The sequence below is a fragment of the Chionomys nivalis genome, chromosome 3 (genome assembly GCF_950005125.1).
Source record: "Chionomys nivalis chromosome 3, mChiNiv1.1, whole genome shotgun sequence".
Lineage (NCBI taxonomy): Eukaryota > Metazoa > Chordata > Mammalia > Rodentia > Cricetidae > Chionomys > Chionomys nivalis.
Window position 1 is genome coordinate 36,232,369 of NC_080088.1, and position 22,105 is coordinate 36,254,473.

The 22,105-nt window shown below is 35.8% G+C and overlaps 1 protein-coding gene across 3 annotated transcripts in view; it reads left to right on the forward strand.

Moving 5' to 3' along the window:
• Epha6 (EPH receptor A6) overlaps positions 1-22,105 on the forward strand; it is an 879,442-nt gene that overhangs the window by 184,114 nt on the left and 673,223 nt on the right. The window contains exon 4 of one of the 3 annotated variants that reach the window (XM_057763564.1): positions 4,670-4,768. The exons of the other annotated variants lie outside the window; for them this stretch is intronic. Coding sequence (XP_057619547.1) covers positions 4,670-4,692 — 23 coding nt within the window. The 3' untranslated portion in view covers positions 4,693-4,768. Of the gene's footprint in view, positions 1-4,669; positions 4,769-22,105 lie in introns of those variants that run through there. 3 annotated transcript variants of the gene reach the window in all.

Genomic DNA, 22,105 nt, shown 5'->3' on the forward strand with positions numbered 1-22,105 from the left:
TAGCTCTACTCTGCCCTATCACAGAAAAGGCTAGTTTCTTTATTCACTAATCAATAAAACACATATACAGGACTTCCTATAGCCTATATTGGTTGTTTTTAAGCACTTGGTTATATCATTTTCTCTCTTTCTCTCTTACACACACATATACACACAAACACACATACATGCATGTGCACATGTGCGGGCACATGCACACACACACACACACACACACTAATGAGTTTAGGTTTCTAATTGAACTGCTCATGGAAGTGTAACAGGTAAATCATTTGCATAGTTTGGTCTTGCTTGCACTTTGTTCTGTTTCTACAGCCTTGGAATACTCAGTATTCTATATAGCTTGAAAACTCCATTTATCACTATAGTGTTTAAATGACACCTGTTTTGTCCATTTTATCAGTCTCTGTAGCCCAACTCAACCCAAAATCCATTATGTATCCCAGACTGGATTTCAACTTGGATCATTCCTGCCTCAGAATTGAAAATATCTGAGCTGCTACACTTGTCTTAGAAGTTTAAAAATTATATAGATATTTTCACAGGCACTTTTCATTTCAGAATATATCAGGTAACTCAGAAAGATAAGAATCTTTGCATGTTCTGCTCCCCTTTAACCCATTGCTTCTTATTTTCATTTCAATTTTAATTTACTTTTTTCTTCAATCATTGCTTTAGATATAAGATAGTTAAATTACAATCAGGTGAGGCCTGGACACCTGTTTATCCAAGCACTTGGAAGGGTGAAGCAGGAAGAACTTGATGACAGGACAGTTTGGGTGCATAGCAAGATGAGCTCAAAGAAGGACAATGAAATACCTCCCAGTTTTCCTTCAGAAAAGGGCACACACACTCCAGCAATTCTCAGTATTGGTTAGCTTCTTGCTGCTTTTTTTTTCGTACCCTTTTCTCTTCACTCTGTATGCATTGGCATGTGCCTTACCCTTTCAGCAGTTCATGTCCCTCCGCAGGAGGCTCTGTTGATATAATTCATATTTTGTAGAGAAGTAAGCTCTGGGGATCCAACTTTTATAGACACGGGGACTGTACATTATGCCCTTTCTCTATCCTTCTATTTCAAGCATATTTTGAAAGTAATATGTCCCTCTAATGTTATAAGTACATTTCTCCTTAATTCTTTATTATTTAATATTTTGTTCCTATTACTAGGCATCCTGTGACAACAGCTCTTACATTTCCGTTTATAAAAGAAATAGATTCCCATTATTATAAAACCCTTCTCTATATATTCTTTTGGCATGGCTGGAATTTTAGCCTTAACTGAAAGATTTATTTTGTAACACATTACATATTTCAAAATAATTCTCTTCATGTTATAAATTTATGTTTACAGATGTATATTTCTTCATTTGTGGACAGATACCCACATTTAGAGTTAAAAACAACACTTTTTAATTACTTGATAATGTACCTAGATTTTTCTTTACTTTTATATAAAAATAGCAGCACATTATTATTATGATTATTGTTATCATCATCATTATTATTATTATCATCATCATCATTATTATTATTACTTTTTAAAACAGTGTTTCTCTGCTTTGGAGTCTGTCTAAAACTCACTGCATATAACAGAGTGACCTCAAACTCACAGAGATCCACCTGCCTCTACCTCCCTCCTGAGTGCTGGGATTAAAGGCATGAGCTTATCTAGCCCCTGGCTTAATTTTTTTTTCTGTGGTCAGAATATTGTGACTCAGATATATTTCTTCCAAGTTCAAATGTTGAAATAAGTTTGTCTTAATACAGTAACACCTATAGGTCAGGCCTATGGAAAGTGATAAATGTCAGGGAGGCAGAAATGTCATGCAAGGAATTTGTTCTGTTATTATGGAGACCACACAAAGTTCCATTATACCATCCATGACCTGAGGACACAGTTAAATGATAGACCTTTAAACCCAGAAATGGGATATCACAGGCTCTCAGCATCTGTGCATCTGACAACTTGATCACTGGATGGACCTTCAACATCTAGAAATAAATACACACACACATCCATGAGCAGGCCTTAGCATGGTGACTTTAAAAATTGACTTTTACTTGTATCATTTGTACCAGGCTTTTGCTTTTGGGCCACCAACCAAATCACAACACAGAGACTCATTATTAGTTTTGAATGCTTGACCTACCTTAGGCATGTTTCTGGCTAGCTCATTTAACTTAAATTAACTTGTTTTTCTTTATCTACCTATTGTCGTAGGGTTTATTAGCTTTTTACTTCTGTATAACTTACTTACATTGTTTTATGTCTGACTGACTGGCATCTGCCTGGCTTCTTGGTCAAAGCATTAAGTCTTATTCTCTCCTCCTCCTTCTGCTCTTCATTACTCTTCCCAAACCTGGATTTCTCCTCTCATGTATTCTCTCTGCCTCCAGTCTTGCCTATCCTTCTGCTACCTAGCTATTGGTTATTCAGCTCTTATTAGACCAATCAAGTGCCTTTTGCAGGCAAAGGCAAACAAATCAGCACATTTTTACATAATTAAACAAATGCAGCCTAAACTAAAGTAACACACCTTTACACAGTTAAAGTAATATTTCACAGCAAAAACAGACATAGCCTAACTTTACACAGTTAAAATCATATTCTACAACAAACAATTTCCTTTAAAAATACATATTCTGGTTTAGTATTGTCTGGCCATTTTGTGTTAGGCAAGACATTGGTTAGGCCATAAAATGTATAATGAACACAAAAATGTTTTTCACAAATCTAGTGGATGTGAGGCACAAACCAAAGCAGTAGCAATAGGACGGAGGTTATTTTTGAAGAGGACTGCGCCCTCCAGAAAGGGGAAGCCACCTCTGTGTTCATACAAGGTGCCTGGACAGAGGCAAGCAAGCCACCATACAGCGAGTGAGGTCGATTTTATCGTGGATTAATTACATTTATGAGGGACCAGCCTTCGGGCCAAGTCAACTATTAAAATTTCTATGCTTTATATTATCATACTGAAAAAACCTTCAAATGATAGCATTTTCTGACTTATCAATGTATTTTTGTTTTCTCTTTCATAAGAGCTTTATCCTGTTGGTATAATCATTTATTTGTTTTTCTTTTCTTTTTTGGTTTTGAGATTATAATTGCATCATCTCTCCCCTGTAATTTACTCCTCCGACCCTCTCATACACTATTCCCAGCTGTCAATCAAACACATGGCCTCTCTTTATCTCTTTTAATTTTCCTACATGCCTATATGCATATACACATATTTACCAAACCTTTTGGTATTGACCAATCAATTGGTGGGCTCTTAACAGGAAAAGACTTTTTGTCCATCTTCAGCATTTCTTGGTAGCTTGTAGTCTTCTGTAGGGTTGAGGTCTTTCCAGTTTTCCCCTATCTACTTTGGCATGTTCCTGTAAACTCATGTTATACAATCAGAAGGATTGTTTTCTCTTCTTTGTCTGTAGCAGTAAGTAACACAGAATCCATTATCAAGCTAGTCTGAGTTCAGATCCAAGTGTTCTACATTTTGTTTACTTTTCTTGAAGAAGAGAAATTTCTCTGCTGTTTTCATCTAGCATTGTCAAAACTTCTGACACAATGACAAGCAACTAGTAAACACCAAGTAGACAATGATGAGTGTTATCTCCAGGGGTAATAAGATTAATTCAATATTAACACAATAAGGTATGATTAACAATTATATTATGAAACCTTTCTCATTCTTTTAGAGCAACCTCCTTAGCTGCCTTGAAGAGGTGTCACTGGCAAGTAAACTGGTCATTTTGTGTTTAAACTGGCACCTTCTCCATTCTACTTGAATCTCCTTATATAAGCACCAAGCAGGATCAAGTGAGGAAAAGATTGGCTTTTAGACTGACAGCCTTGATCCCTGTTCTCAGTAATCACCCGTGTGGACTTTTTCCCTGAATTTTTATTTAAAGTTTTACTTGGTTTTCATTGTCATCACGTTTTCATTGAAGATAATCATCTTGTTACAGAGTTTCCATAATATTTAAAGAAAAAGGCACATACAGTGGCATTCAAGGTAGCTTTCCACTTTACTGAGTAAATGTACTCCTTGTTTGATGTTGATTGTTGATGGTCAGTGACTCACAGCTGTCTTCTTCTACAATACCTGCCCTTGTCAGGATGTTATTGAGTAATCACAATCATTGAGGGACTGACAAGGGATTGCAAAAGCCACACCTCTTCATTTATGTTAAATACCTGTGCTATAAATTGTATCTCTTGGTTAATTATTTGTGTTCAGCTACTCCACTCTGAAGTCACATTTTCATTGTTTCATAATTCATATATCTGGATCCCTGAATGAGTGTCTGTTTGCTCTGGAGATGAGTCCTCATTTAATGTGCATCTATAGCATGTTTTTGTCATAATATAGTAGTAATGACTTCTTCCTAAAATGTTATAATAGATCATTGAGAAATTTTAGATATCTTTTCCAATGCTGTTATTTTACTTATTTTTATTCATCAGATTTTTCTTTGACAATTTCACACATTTATTATTAAAGCATTCTGATTAGTCTTCTTCCCATCCTCTTTCTCCATTCATTATCCATGTTCCTTACAAGTCCTTTTCTTTCATTCATATCTTTTTGTTTTATTTTGTGACCTATTGATTTTTTAGTCAAGTCAATCTGTATGACTATAAGTTTGTTATTATTCACTGTAGGGCTCAATACTGGGTATATGTGAGAAGACAATATTTCCTTCAGGATCCATCGGTACCAGTATCAAGAGTTCAGCATAAAAGAAATGGACTATATGACCCCCCCATATAAATGTGTATATTTATAACACAAAAACTTGAACTTTTGAACTCAGATATTGAAGCATTATAACCAGGAGTCAAATCTGAGTAATAAATTTTCATGATCTTGTGATTGTAATAAACACACAGAATTTCTAATTTTTTATTGAATTTTTTATTGATTTTTATTGAGCTCTACATTTTTCTCTGCTCCCCTCCCTGCCTCTGTCCTCCCCCCTTAAACCCTCCCCCAAAGTGCCAATGCTCCCAATTTACTCAGGAGATCTTGTTTTTTCTACTTTCTACTTCCCATGTAGATTAAATCTATGTAAGTCTCTCTTAGTGTCCTCATTGTTGTCTAAGTTCTCTGTAATTGTGGTTTGTAGGCTGGTTTTCTTTGCTTATTGTTTAAAAACCACCTACGAGTGAGTACATGTGATAAATATCTTTCTGTATCTGAGTTATCTCACTCAAAATGTTTTCTAGCTCCATCCATTTTTCTGCAAAATTCAAGGTGTCATTAATTTTTGTCTGCTGTGTAGTACTCCATTGTGTAAATGTACCACATTTTCCTTAGCCATTTTTCAGTCGAGGGGCATTTAGGTTGTTTCTAGCTTTTGGCTATGACAAACAAAGCTGCTATGAACATAGTTGAGCACATGTCCTTGTGGCATGATTGAGCATCCTTTGGATATATAACCCAAAGTGGTATTACTGGGTCTTGAGGAAGGTTGTTTTCTACTTTTCTGAGAAATCACCACACTCACATCCAAAGGGGTTGTACCAGCTTACATTTTCATCAGCAATGCAGAAGTGTTCCCTTTTCCCCACAACCTCTCCAGCATAAGATGTCATCAGTGATTTTTATCTTGGTCACACAGAATTTCAAAAAAACAAGTAACATTATTAAAAGTGAAGAGTTAAGATAGGAAAGATTAAAAAGGAACATGCCGTCAAGGGAGGCAGTGGGTCACATGAAAAAAGGTACTCAAGAATCCAGATTATTTTGTGGATCTTCCTTTGATAGGTTTATAAAAAGAAATCTGGTTGTTATGGGTATGATTTGGGTGATTCTCTACTTGTGATTTACAGATTTAATTTATAATCATTTCAGTGTTGAGCATGTGCCTTCCTAGAGTGTATCTGATTTTAAACATATGCATGCTCATATATGCATATCTATAAGGCTGCCAAGTACATTATTAGATTATTGGTGTGTGGATAGTGCAAACCAAAGAGAGTCCCAGGTTGCTAAGCTATTTCCTATGCTTGCTTCAAAATATTTAAATTAAGCTATTTTTTTTTTAAAAAAAGCATTGCACAAATATTTATTTTATATGTTATTTACAGTTAAAATCTACTCCTTTTTAACTTTTATGGACACTTCGTGGATCTCACATAATGTGTTGTGATCCCACTTATTTCCCTGTCCCCTGGCATCTTCCCCTTTCAAAACAACCCCCCTCCAAAAAAACAAAAACTCAACAAAGGAAGAAAAGAAGAAGAAGAAGAAGAAGAAGAAGAAGAAGAAGAAGAAGAAGAAGAAGAGGAAGAGGAAGAGGAAGAGGAAGAGGAAGAGGAAGAGGAAGAAGAAGAAGAAGAAGAAGAAGAAGAAGAAGAAGAAGAAGAAGAAGAAGAAGAAGGTTGTCGTAGAAATTAGTGTCCCCAGTTGAGACACAGTTTATCCTTACCTGTGTTCATCTTTACTTGCAAGTGTTCATTGCCATGAGTCATTGGTCTGGCTAAAGAACTCTGGTTTTGACTACATCACCCATAATGGGCTCTCAGTGGGGCTCCTCTTCCATATCCTGTTATTGTCCTGTGTTGTGGAGATCCTGTTGTCTTGGATCTGTAGGTCTACCATAGCCAGTGTCTGCATTGATATCTGTAGCACACATTGTTGTCAAAGGCCACATAGATGACCAGGATCAGGGCTGCAACCTGTGGCCATGAGGGTGTCCGAGGGCCATGCTGTTACTAGGGAGATCCTTATCTAGGGCCCTCCCTGGGTCAAGTAGAGGCCCTTGGTCATAGCCCAGGTTCAGATATCTCTCTGCACTTGGATGGCCAGGTGACCATTTATGTATGTCAGTTCCTCACTACCCTCACCTCTCCAGATAAACGTTCCTACCCATCCCACAAACGACTCTACCTCTCCCTCTCTTCTATCTTGCCATCCAATGTTCTCTCACCACAGTGGTACCCAGCTGCCCAGTGTCAGGGCTCTTGATTGGGTCCCAGATGGAGCATAGTTGAGTACTGACCATCCAATGCATAGGGGATGGCATGTAGTTTTTGCCTTCCTCTCTCCCGTGCCCAGGACTGAAGACTTTTGGCAGCACTGGGTATGATGGTACATGATTGTCCTATACCAAAGGCTCCTGGGTCACTGTGGATACCACAGACCCAAAAGTGTGTGTCCACAGCCAAATCAAGCCTAGATGGGGCTGGTAGCTCCTGGTTATAAAATCTACTCTTAATACTATCTAATATATCGAAAAATATTTGTTTTATTCAATAAATTTTTAAAGATGGTAACTAAACTGGGTTATCATGATAGTTTTCTTGACAAGCAGGTTGAAATAGTACGTGATAAATCTGTGCTAATTAATAAGAACAAAATTATTGACATGGCAAGTATGCCTCTCCCCATAAAGAGATTTATAGTTCAATGCAGAATTTATACATATCTACACACTTAAAAACCTTATTTAAAAATTATTATCCTTCTTTGAAATGTCTATGAGGAATAAAAACATACTAAAAAATGAACAAAAGCCTGAATTTAAGGTGACCAGAAGAGACTTCACTGAGTGAATGCTAGGTTGTCTGCAACCTGAAGAATATGCAGGTGTGCCTGAATAGAAAGGACTTTCTCATTTGCAAAGGTCTTTAGAATAGATCTGATGTTTAGCAAGAAAAATTACTGGTGTCCAGGAAGTATAGTGAATAGTAAGATAGTTGGAAAGATAACAAGGGGAAAGATTGCACAGCATCGATTTTATGCCTTGCAGAGGAGCTTAGACTTTGCTCTACATGCAATAAGAAACCACTAAAGGTTTATAAATTGAAGGAATGAGGAGTAATGAAATTTGACAAAATGATAGCAAATCAATCATACAAGGCAAGAAAGGAAGCAGAAAATCAGATACTTTTGTCAATGTCTGGGTCAGTGATCTTATTGGACAGAGTGAGCAGTGGCAATACAGAGAGAGTTTAAAAGAGTATTTGAAGACTATTAAATGTGGTGGATCAAGGGATAGAAAGCAGGTCTTGTTGGTTCAATGAACAGATAGATGAGAGAGAAAAATGTGAAAAGGCAAGGATAAGATAGTAGACATAGGTAGAACTGAGTTCAGAGGTTTGGTTATGGGCATGGAAAATGAGAACTATAGTGAAACATTTAAATGAGTAACAGGCATAGCCAAGTTGAGCTGTGAATAAGTATTAATGAACAAAACACATTGTACTTTAAATTGAGATTCAATACATTTGTATGGGAAGATGCTCAATGGAAAAGAAGATGGTCTAGGACCTAATATTTAAGTTAATGAAATAAGGCTATTTACGATGAAGAATGAACAGGAAGGGCTAGTGATGCTATCCACAGGAAAAGAGAGAATAAATAAAATGGACTATGAGAATCATATAAATATTTTAATAAATGAGTAATAGCAGAATATTAGAGGCATATGCATTTGTATTTCACCTCAAATGCTTATCAAGTTTAAATTTCATGACTTTATATTTTTGCTTTCAAATATGCTGAATAAATTATACTGCTTTAATACATAATGTGTTAAACTTAAATGGAATAGGTGATAAAATAAAATATAATAAAAAAAGAGTGGTGGCTATTTGCCAAAAGTTTATGGTTTTTATCTTGACTGTTTTATTGCTATGAGGGGACACTTTGAAATAGCTATTAGGGTTTAAATCCTTGAATATAATTGGACACAAGCAAATTACAAACCACATAATCTTTATACTACTAAGTTCAAGAAGACTGTGAAGACAATGGAAAGAGAACATCAGTCCAAGTTAAAAAGAGACAAAAACAACAAAATGTAATCTGTTGGTGTGTTGTGTGGACATGTGATGGACTACACTTGGACACTTGCTGATTTGAATAATGGTAATACCAGTGTTACTAGTAGTCTATAAACTGGACAACAGTTAACTCTGAATATTCACTTAAAATGATGAATTTAGGTTTTCCAAACTATAAATAACTTTCAAATTCTGTCAAGAAGAGAAATTAATATCTTCATTATATAAATAAAAAATTTTATACAACATGAACTTTAATGTAAACATTGAATTAATATCTTAAGCATAGAACACATAGTATAAAACTTTTTATGTCTGAGACATTTATCAAAATAAGTTCTTCAAATGAAAAACAAACACAAGATATTATATTAGATTAAGATATGCAAGCTATTTTCAATTTATCATGGCCTCTGATCTTAAGGATACAACAGCTTATTATAAGTTCTTCATGCTATGGGAACTTGAACTCCTTGGAGTGTTTTCTGCATTATTATATAAACTTTCTTTCTCTGATCAATCTAAATTCATTTTAGCATAGCTATAATGATCCGAATTCATATTATCCCTGGAGATGATGCCTGAAATAAAGCAAGTTAATTCTTTGGCTATGTCAAATCTGTTGTAGGAGCTGTGGGCTGTGTTCCTGCCGCCCCAGCTCCTGGTTGCCTGGCTAGCTTATGCCCCGAAATAACAACACACAAACTGTATTCTTTTAAACACTGCTTGGCCCATTATATCTAGCCTCTTCTTGGCTAACTCTCACACCTGGACTAGCCCATTTCTAATAATGTGTATAGCACCCCAAGGTGTGCTTACCGGGAAGATTCTAGCCTATGTCCATCCTGGGTCAGAGCTTCATTGCATCTGCCCCAGAGAAGAGAGCTATCGAGTCTGAGCTCACTTCCTCTTCCTTCCAGCATTCTGTTCTGTTTACTCCACCCACCTATGTTCTAACCTATGAGGGCCAAGCAGTTTCTTTATTTTTTAACCAATGACCTTCCTCTATCATCAAATCCTTCAGTGATAATTTATTTTATAATAGGTAACGCCAAAGAAATGATGCAACTGTTTACTGTGGAGTAGGAAAATTGAATTAACCATTCATTCTGTCTTACCTGTGATTTTAATTTTATATAGCTTTGATAAATATATTGTGAATTCTGGTGTGTAGAATTTAATGCTAATACTTGACTCAAACACTGTAGGTACTCTGTGCAGGAAACATACAACAATTTTTATTATGATAGTTTTCTAAGTTTGTTTTTTTCTCTGTCTCTAATTACTTCTAAGTCCTATGTTTTCTTCCTTACATAGAGTTAAGATAAATTGACGCAAGCTTTCCTATTTCTTTTCTTTGCACCAAGAAACCCAGACAAATGCATGTAAGCTTCTATGGATGTCAAGCTAGCATTCCCACAATGCCTGTGCCCTCCGGTGGGTCTCAAGCTTGCATTCCCACTGCACCTATGAACTCTGGCATTGATCACTTGTATTTCCCTTTCAAAGATAAATACCATGCTTTATATTGGACTTAATCTGATCTTTGACTCCGTGAGAGAAATACCAAAACTGATTCAGATTACCTTGATTTGTCTTTTTGATGCCCAGCATTTCAAAGTAGGACCAAGACTCTTAAGTATAATAGGTAATATTTATAGAAAAACTGACTCTTCTCCTGATGTGGGGCATGCTTCCTGGTGAACCTTGTCACACCACGATGATGCCTAAGATGAAAAGTGAATCCAGTGTATAAAAAGGCTTGTATCAGTACCAAAATAGCCTGATATAAATATTAGAGTTTGTATGTGAAAAACAGTAAAGGAAACCATGTTTATCAGGAAGTGGTTGTGCATAGGAAGGGGTTCTGGCCACAAACCCCTTTCAAGGACACTTTGCCATTGAAGTTATTGGTGCCATTACTCCCACTGTCCAAAGTTTCTAACACCTATAAATACCACACAGGATAGAAACACAGGAGCCTGCAGAACATTCTAGTTATGATATCAAAGGCTTATGATATCAAAGCTGCTTTTCAGACTTGGTACATACTTTAGCTTTGATCTTTAATGTTCCTCAAAGGTTCACATGGCACTATTGAGAAAGTGAGAAGCCTAAAATAAAGTTATAGCCTGATATAAGATCTTTATATCACTGGTAGTTCAACATTGAGAGGTCTGAGGGTCCGGACCTTCTTACTGTAATTAATTGCCTATTTGTGGAATGAGTAGTTTTTCTCTACTACACTCACATAATATAATGGGCTGTTCCCCTACGGGTCCAAACTAATAGTACTAATTGATTATGGATTGAATCCTGTAAAACTACTTGCCAATATATGCCAACTTGGAGCTAGAGGTATGGCTCGGTGGTTCAAAGTATCAATTGCTCTTGCAGAGTTTCTCAGTTTGGTGCCCAGAACTTGCATAGAGGTTCACAACTGTGTGTAACTGAAATTTTAGGACACCCAGGATGCTCTTCCAGCCTCCATGCACAAATACACACAACACATGTACACAGCACTCACATGCCATGCAAAACACTCATACACCTTTAGATCAAAACAAGTAAATCATAGAATATAAACCAGACAAGTTCAGTTTTGTTCTTAAAATTCTCCATTGCCTGAGACTTAGCATGAAGAGGAATGCTCCTGGCATTCATGGTTGTTCCACACCTCTGTCTTCAAAGCTCTGTAGAACTGAAACCCCAGTGCTAGTGGCTCCCCCTTGAAGAATGTTCTTTGTTCTGGTCCCTAGCAAACTCCCCTGCTTTTAAGAAGGGGCAATTGATCAGCAGGAGGGGTTCAGGGCTTTTTATTCTCAGGGTGGGCTGTGAGAAGAAAATGAAAACGTAGCCATATCTGAATTGGAGCAATCAGATCAGTCAGCTGCCTGTGTATGATCAGAACAAACTGAAGTCTTGAGAGCCCATTTGCCATTCGCATGCTCTGAAGCAGGCAGCTGGAAACCTAGCGTGATGACTTGCCTGTCTGTACAGCAACTCACCAGCCTGATCTCAGCAGGTGAGTCCTTAGAGCAGACTGTAGGTAGCAAAAAGGTAAATGTAATAGCAGAGTGAGGAGGGAAGCAACTTCCCTTGTCCTAACCAGTTGTTCACATCTACCCTGCTATGATAGTGTGTTTCATCCTCATTCTGTTCAGTCTTCTATCAATTTTTCCCCATTGAAGGTCTTTCCTTTTGAACTTCAGACGTATGTAGAATTGAGACAATGAACTTGACTTCTCAAAATCAAGTACCAAAGACAGAACTCAAACCTAATATTTGATAAGAGGGATGATGTCTTACATTATCTGTAATTCCAGACAGGCTCTGTATTGCCAGGGACAACCATTTAGCTGTGTGGACTCCAACTAGAGCTGTCTGTTCTCCACTTCTTTAGGGACTTTTATTTTTATCTTTATAGCAAGAGTATAGATAAATACTTGATAAGCAGGTAACTCTATGTATTTAGAACTCCAAAAGAGCTTTCCAAGAACAGAGACATTTACTACACTAACAGTCTTTAATTATCACTGAGAGAACACTAACAGGTCATATATCAAACTGTACAACTATAACAATGATGCTCTGTTTAAAGTACCATGTACTATGGGATCATTTCAATTCTATACTCCTATTCTGGGTTAGCAACATACTTTCCAGACAAGAGCATTCTCCTTAGATAACTCAATTATTAGTTTTCTCTAATATTTTTTCAAAATAAGGATCTATATACTGATGGAGGAGTTAATTTCATTGGTTAAATAAAGAAACTGCCTAGGCCCATTTGATAGGCCAACCCTTAGGTGGGTGGAGTAAACAGAACAGAATGCTGGGAGAAAGAAGCCGAGTCAGGAGTCGCCATGATTCTCCCACTCCAGACAGACGCAGGTTAAGATCCTCCCCGGTAAGCCAGCTCGTAGGGCTACACAGAATATTAGAAATGGGTTAGATCAATATGTAAGAGCTAACCAATAAGAGGCTGGAACTAATGGGCCAGGCAGTGTTCAAAAGAATACAGTTTCCATGTAATTATTTCGGGTAAAGCTAGCCGGGTGGTGGAACACAGCCCCGCCGCTCCTATTACAACAATATACTAATTATAAAAACAGTCTTTGATATTCTATGATACACAGAAATTTTTGAGACATTATTTTGTCTTTGCACATGAAGACATCAATACACCAGGAAATACCCAAAAGCCTTTATGATAGATGGGCTCAGAACTGGCAATGAGATGAAATCCTAGGTTTCTTATTGTGGGACTTGTGAATTTTTTCACTCTTTTTCCTCCTCTCATGTCTTACCACTTCTCCAGTGTGCCACAACTCCCAGCTATGTAGCTTCATACATTATGTTTCATGCTGCATGCATGTGCATGAAATGTCTCTACTCTAAGGATGCTTCCATTGCTTTACTTCATCTCACACAGATCTATTTATACTATAAGACTCAACCAAAAATTCCTGATCTGTCTAGTGGAGCATTCTTCATGCTCCCCTTTGTGTTCTTGAGAATTTTTCTGAAATCACATTTTAAACTGTTCAACAATGAACTTAGTTCTTTTCTCTTTAATCAAACCTCTGAGCAAAAATATGAAATTTACATTTTTATTGATTTTTATTGAGCTTTACATTTTCTCTGCTTCCTTCCCTGCCTTTTCCATCCCTCTTCAATCCTCCCCCAAGGTCTCCATGCTCCCAATTTTCTTGTTTTTTTCTACTTTTTACTTCCCATGCAGATTAGATCTATGTAAATCTCTCTTAGTGTCCGCATTGTTGTGTAAATTCTCTGGGATTGTGATTTGTAGGCTGGTTTTCTTTGCTTTATATTTAAAAACCACCTATGAGTGAGTACATGTGATAATTATCTTTCTGTGTTTGGATTACCTCACTCAAAATAATGTTTTCTAGTTCCATCCATTTTCTTGCAAAATTCAAGCTATCGTTATTTTTGTCTGCTGTGTAGTACTCCATTGTGTAAATGTACCATATTTTCCTTATCCATTCTTTGGTTGAGGGGCATTTACGTTGTTTCCAGGTTCTGGCTATGACAAGCAAAGCTGCTATGAACATAGTTGAGCACATGTCTTTATGGCACAATTGAGCATCCTTTGGATATATACCCATAAGTGGTATTACTGGGCCTTGAGGAAGGTTGTTTCCTAATTTTCTGACATCCAAAGGGGTTGTACCAGTTTGCATTCCCACCAGAAATGCAAAAGTGTTCCCTCCCCACATCAGACAGAGGTCTGATCTCCAAAATATACTCAATAAATTGGTCATCAAAAGAATACATAATCCAATTAAAAAATGGAGTAGAGACCTAAACAGAGAACTCTCAATAGAGGAATCTAAAATGGCTAAAAGACACTTAAGGAAATATTCAACAGCCTTAGTCATCAGAAAAATGCAAATGAAATTAACTTTTGATTAATTTCTACATACCAAATATGGGACATGTTGCTTTTACACACATGGCTGTATTTAACTTTCTACATTTGTAAACAGTCTCAGAACAGTTTGTATATAAGAAAACTGATTCTTAGATTTCTCCTTTAAGATGAAGCAATGCTGATGATGAAAACTATCATCCTGTAGATGTTTTTAGGTTTTTTTGATCAAGTCCTCCTCACTAGTGGAATTTTACTAAAATCTAAGTAGATTTCTATTACAAGTTGTTTTGTTGTTGTTGCTTAGGGTTTGTTTTAAACAAGATATCACATATCTTTGGTTGGCTTTAAACCCCTTTTCCTCTGCTTTTACTACTGAGTGTTAAGATTGCTCTCCAATGCCAACATGCCCAAATTTCACATACATCAATAAATAAAAGAGTTAAGAAAAATAACTAAGAAGGGAGGAAGAATGAGGAACAAAAGGAAGATAAACTACATGCTAGAGAAAATGCAGAGTTACTGGTTTTGAAATTTACATGCTTGTTAGACTACTTCTTAGTGATAAGACAGCAATAGCAATAGAATGAAGGACAAACTACAAAAATTATTTACTGAAATTTGTAAAGCATACATTGAAGAGAAACTTCAAACATGTACAATTTAAAAATATATATTACTTTTCTTAACTGTAGCACATTAAAGGAAACGGCATGCACTTCTAATTTATATATTGTGAAGTTTAATCAAGATTATTTTTCCAACACATAAGTATCCACAAATCTATTTACAATATTGTTGAGAAAGGTTTAAGTGTCACAAAATGATAAATTATAATAAAAAGCATGAAAAAAATAGCCTACACTTAATTTGACATGATCTTTTTATTAGTAATGCAAATATGTTAGTTGCTTTATATTTTTTTTAAATTTATCTATTTCATATAGAATATCCAGTTTTATTGAGGTATGATTGACTAACAAACATTGCATATATTTATATTGTGTGAGTAATTATTGTATATTTGTATTCATGTATGTATATGTTACAGCGTGATTAACACAATATGTCTAGGTAACAAAGCACTTCAAGTGATACTTTTTTGTTGTTGTGAAAACGCTTGTGAAATATATCTCACACAAATTTCAGGTATGTAGTATGATACTACAGACTCTTGACAGTCTCTGTCATGTAGGTATATCTCCACAGTTTTTATCTTTGCTTCTGATCCTGCCTCCCCTACTCCCCTTGGTAACCACCATTCTAGTTATGAGTTTTGCATGTTGTTATTCTTTTCTATTTGAGAAATGAAAACAATCCTCTTTCTCTATGTCACTTAGTTTTTCCCACATAATGATCTTAAGATGCAAACTTGCTGTTGGTGAGGTTTCTTTATTTAACACTAGAAGGAGTGCATGTATATGGCTAGGTGTCATATTTTCTTACTTATTCATTCACTAATAGATACTTAGATTGCTTCCATTTCCTGACTATTTTGAGTATCGTTGCATTAACACAAGAGTGCCTGCTCTAATTCTTTCCTGGTTTAGATGACCTTGGACTTAAAAAATTTCTCCGAGATTTATTTTCTTCCTCTAGGTTCATAATTAATGACTGCATGTCCACATTGTGCCAAGTGGCTGACATTTCATTCTATTTTTTTTTTGGTTTATTTGATATTTTTCCTATTGGTAAATTCTTTCAAATGTTCAAAAGAAATTTATCATAAATAACACAAAACAATAAAATGCTAAAATGACTTTAAGGGAATAGATAAGCCTTAGAAATCTTATAGAATAAAGTAAAACTGGGCACATACCATACACACTCATTGTTCCATTGAACACTCTTGCTTTGTTTAAACATTTTGTAATGGGTGTGGTTTTTCAACAGCTGTGTAGTTCTCATATGCTGCTTAACTCACCCTAGAAATAGTCTCTTCCGGTTGATTTCATTTTCACAAACCAAGAGGAGGCAAGGCAATCAAAAAATAGAGATGAAAGGCAGAAACACTAAAACTTAAAAACATAAATTAGATATAAAATAGACATCTAGAATTCTGGGAACAAAATAAGTAGGGATAGATAATGTTATTTCTAAACAATGATAATACCTTCATGACAAACTAGAGAATCCCAAATTTATAAAATTTCTCCATGGATTGCTTATAAAACCAAGAGAGATTAATATTAAATATAAATAAAAGTAATATGAATAGAGGGAAACTACATTTTATATTTTTATGAAAACATGTGGATTTACAGCAGCAAACAAGGTACATTGAGTATAAAAGTGCTTACTATGATCAGAGTTAGTTTTGTCCTAGGAATTCCATACTATTTATACAGGAGATCTTATTATATGACTCATCAGTTTATTAGCTTAAGTGAGAAATTTGATTATCCACACAGATGCAGGAAAATTCTTTCACAATTTTGACACATTTATTTTATGATATCAAATGTTGGCAGACTTGAAAGACCATTGGTTATTCTTAAACCAATAAGGATGTATCTTAAAACTGTACCTCATGGTAGAAATCTAGATGAATTGAGGGTGTGCCAATTATCTAGTATCACAATTTTATTCATCATTTTGGTCAGTTTCAATATTCTAAAGATGGACTAAAATAATTATCTGTATAGAAAAGCCTAGATCAGTAAGCAATAAACTACACAAATCAATAGGAGTTCTCAGATTTATCTCTGCACACGATCAATTTGCAAAAGCTAATACTATTTCTGTCTTCCAAGCAGATTGGAATAGAACTTAGAATTGAAAGTAAGATTCAATTTACACTATAAAATAGTATGCTAGTTATGCTGTTTATTTGTAACTGTTATCTCTATGCGACCTGGAATCACCAGGACATAGAGTCTAAACGAGGAATTACCTACATCAACTTGGCCTGTGGGTACGACTTTGGGAATTATGTTGATTGTTAATTGGTGTGGAAAGAAAGATCAAAGTCACTGTGAAGGCACCAACCTTTGTTTCAGGACCCCCAGAGTAGGAAGGGCTAATAGAATACTAGGGGATCAGGTAAGCAGAAATCCAGGAATCTGTTACCTGGTCTTGAATTAGGAAGCAAAGCTTCAGTTCTTTCCTTGCCTTCGCAGGACATGTCTGACTACAACTTTGAATTGCAAGGCAAGTAAGTCATTTTCCCCAAGGCTGTAAGAACATTTGTCACAGTAACAAAAATGAAACAAGTTCACTGGTCCTGATAAAACACCATACAAGAACTTATTTTTTTTTTCTAAAATAATCAGGATACTTTATTTATGTCCTGACGATTAATGTAAATAAACTACCTGCATTTTAGATGACAACATTAGTACTGTCAAAAATTACTAATGCTGGTAAACTCAAATAAAATTTGTCTACATGAGAGATTTAATTTGAAAATGCCCCCATAGTTTTTCCTTGTCTGTCTTGTCTGGGAAATCCGTACATAGTCTATGATGCCTGAACAACAATACTAGGCAAAGAAGAGGGCTGCAGGGAGTCAGGATTTGACGATATTATAAGTTGTCAGAGCAGGTAAGCCATACAATTTTTAGTGTCACACGGGGCGGTACACAAGCAAATGCTGGAAGACACACAGGCACACACTGGTCACACATGGGTGGATGCAGGCACACATGCAGAGCAGAAGACAGGTCCAGCCCACAGGCAGGAAGGGAACTATACTAGTAGGCAAAAGGCGCTGACTTCTGACCTCAAGCGCATATTTATAGAACACTGGGAAACAATGGCTTTTTTCAGGAAGAATGATATCTTTATATCACTGATTACTGCTCGTTCTCCAGATGTCAGGGCTCCACCACCTTTAGCTGACTCATTGTCTTGGATGTCCAGGGCCAGCTGTGTTTCAGCTGACTCATGCACCATGTTCTCTGAATTTAATTGGACCTTTCAGCCTCCTGTTTCCTGTATACCCTATCGACACAGATATTCTAATCTTTTAAAAATATCTCAAATTCATTTTTAATTTTAGACCCTATATTTTATTTAACATGATATAATAATATAGTTAATGTGGATTTCTTAAACAATGTGCATCATTAAAACAATATAAAAATAATATTTATTTAAGCAATATCTAAAATCTATAAGATACAAAAACAGCACATATTTTAAAACACTGTTCATTACCTGACTGAAAGAATTTGTAGCTCATATCATGGACCTCATATTAGAGAGAGGAAACCTTTGAAAACATTATTTAAAAACTAAACTTGTTACATAATATATTAAAATAAAACTAGAATTTTTTAAATACTAGGGTAGATTACTAAAGCTGAATATTATATTTTTGTAATATAAAGGAACGATTTGTAATTATTGACGTGTTTAAATGTTATAATTTTCCTTCCAAAGAATTAGCTGTATAATTTTTTGGGTATCAGTGTCCCCATAGCAGTCATTAAAAATGATGCTACTGATAAAGTCCAGAATTGTCGAGAAATGGATCGATAACTACTTTTCTGGATTTCTCTAATGTATGCAGTAGACTCCTACTTATATAAGCATCATGTTTAATTTTATCAATACAGTTAATAAAGATATAAAATATATTTTGTTAAAGTCAAGTAGAATGCAAATAAAGAATGTAAAATTCAATAAAGTGAATATAATGACTGCCTAAGTGGATGATTTCCTTGACACTCTAGGTAATGAGCTTGTAAACTAATAAGAAAATGATGACAAGCATATCTAATTATATTGTGGCCGAATCTGTTGAGAGGAGAAAATTATTTTTGGCTGGAAGAATAATTCACAGAGAGTGTAATAACTGAGTCGCAGCTTGATGGAAGGGTAGGGCATAATAAGCATGGACTGTAATGAGAATTGTTGCAGGTGGGAGAAACTCCATGTGCACAAAGGCACAGAGGTGGGGGATGAAACATTCACAGTTGGATTGAATGTGGCACCGAGGAATCACACAATAGAATGCTGATTGGCGTGTTGTAGTATATAGCCTTTACTTATGAAACAAGAGCGTGGAACAAAGTTGAATAGAAAGACTATCCTTGCAGTAGGATATAGGATGCAATGTGTAAGTGAGAAACATTTTTGAGACAATAACGCAAGCAATAATGCAATGACTTTCCAAAGAGTAGCATTTGTGATGGGTAGGATTGATGCAGAAAAGAACTGAAGGAGTCAGTTCATTAGGAGGCTAATGTCTATACCTGGGAAATCATTCACTGGGTTAATATTCGCTGATTGGCAGGGACTAGAGATAACCTTAAAGGAAATCATTAAGAGAAAATCCTGCTTTTACAATCTTATTGAGAGCAAGGAAGATAATTAGCAATAATCTACTAGGACAATTTAAAGTAAGTTGCAAAGGTAGTGTTACAGTGATATCCAAGGGAATGAAGATATGAATGCAGGTTTTGTTCAGGAACACAGGAGGCTGTGCAACTGTACACAAGGTTAGAAAAAGGAGAGTGAAGGCATGGAAGAGATGAGGGATTCAGTCCTCAACTGCTTCAGCAACATCAATCTGGATAGAAGGCATGCAAGGAACTAATTTCTTGTGGCAATAGTGTGTTGGACAATTATACGATTAGGTAACTGGAGATATGTGTCAGGCAAGCCATGTCCTGGAGAGACTGTACAAGACTCTGTATGTCCCATGTGAGGGCTGTGGATTTAGGTCAGCAGGTTAACGGAGATATCAGGATTCTAGAACACAGATGTTTCATAGTATGTCTTAAGTGTTAACAGATGGCTGTCATTACCATATAGAAAAAGGACACCTTGGACACAGAAAGAATAGCTAGGAGGCAGTCAGATTTAGCTCTGAGATCAGCAGACATTGTCTTGACAACTAAAGATTGGAGTGAACGTGTCTGTTAGGTTGAAGACTCTCATAGGGAAATAAAAAAAAAGTCTTAGTGATGTTAAGGATAATAATGCTGTTTGGAACCATGCTAAATTTTAAATTTAATTAATATCAAGTATATTTTAAAATTGTAAATTTATCAATCATATTTATCAGACTGTGTGAAAATTATTTTGACAATCTTTTCAGTAAAAATTCACTTTAATTTTAAAGAAATTAAAAACGTGTTGATATAAGAAAAGATAGCTTTCTCTAAATAATTTGAAAACTGTCATACAGAAAGTACACTAGATGCTTTTTAATTCTGATCTTTTCTGAAGACATGACCTTAGGCATTAGACCAGGGATCTGCTGTATCCAGGCGACTTTGATATGACATTCCCAATATGGAAATAATAATCACACATTCATATGCAATTATATTAGATAATAGAATATTTGGTACTAATAAGATAAGTTTTGGCTATAAAATTACTTTAATTATACCAATCTACTTCTTCATCTTGGAGCTTTTATACTACTCATTATTGCTAGTGGACAGATAGATTATAAGAAGTATGATATTATGAAAGGTCATATAAATAAATGATCACATTCAGAATATGGCATCTTTGATTGAAAGTGGTCCCAATCTTCAGGCTGTTTTTGGAACAGTGTTGTCACGATCTCTGAGACTAAGTCTCAAATATCAATAGTAAACCATTCTTCTTTCAGGATTAAGTCAAGAGAGGGCACAAATTTAACTAGAAGTGAACTTCCTTCCGAAAATCACGTTGCATTTAGCACATAATTTCCAGTATCATGTCTAATAACAAACAAGCTTCGAGAGATCCAAGATAACAACCTCCTGCTAAGTCTAGACGAAATCGTGGCTCAAGCAATTCTAGACACAAAACAGATATTTGGTTCAAATGGAGTTGACTCGGGAAAACTATTGCAACAGAGAATGCAATATAGAATGAGAGTAATTAATTCATCTACTGATTAGTTTAGAGGCACGAGCTAGTTATGGGTTCTTTGGCTGTGTGTCTTTGTCTGGGTAGAGGTTTATAAGTCAGATGCTGTACCTTGTACCAAGCCTGACAGAGAGTGTGAAAGTTAAAACCTCATTATCACACCAGGAAGCCTATGTTTCACCGCATTAACAGAGTTTATTATTTTGAGTAGCTTTCAAATTATTAGTAAGCGAAAATGGAGGGGTACTGTGAGGAAAGAGAATTTTCTTCAGATATTCCAGCAGGAGTAAAGACGTGGCATTGATGCTCTCATCAGTCCTCGGGTCTCAAATACAGAACTGTATTACTACTGCTCCCCACATTGAGCAGAGGAAGCCCGAGATAACTACTCTCGTCATCCGATTCTCACTTTACTCATTCATGGAATGCTTTCTCCTCATAGATGTATAAAAAACTAAGATTGCTGCTCACCTCTTGAGTGTTACCACACAGAGACCTTCAAGGTGGAGGAAATAACAAACTAATATCAGCCTGATTTCTCAGGAGTAAAGAAAACCATCAAGGTGACTCTCAGCATGACTTTGGAATTTCCTCAATAGATGCACGTGCTAATATAGAACTTGATTTACTTAGCTCTGATATAAACCTCTTTTGAATGAGGCTTCTATTGATTGCAAATATGGATCTTGTCAGAGAGAATAAGTTTATCTGGGTACTATGTCATACAATACTCTATTCGGCAGGCCATGTCAGGACCTTTGGAGAAATGGTAAGATAGACCTTATACTGGGGCAGCATGCAAAATAATTCATAAGCTGATGATCACTCCTATTTAACAACCAGGTAGTCTTAATGTCTTTGTTTTTGCTGGCAAAAAAAAAAATGGCTTAAAGACAACTGCTGTGACATGTAGTTGGAAACTGTCACTAGAGCGCTGCCTTTATTTCCCTAATAAACTCAGTGAAGAGATTTAAATATCCTGATAAGGAACTGTGGAATTTTTATTTTCATCTGATCTTGTTTGTGTGTGTCTTTGTTGAACGTTGATCACACAATCGAAAAAAATCTGTTTTTCAGAATATGCTTAATATTTATATTGT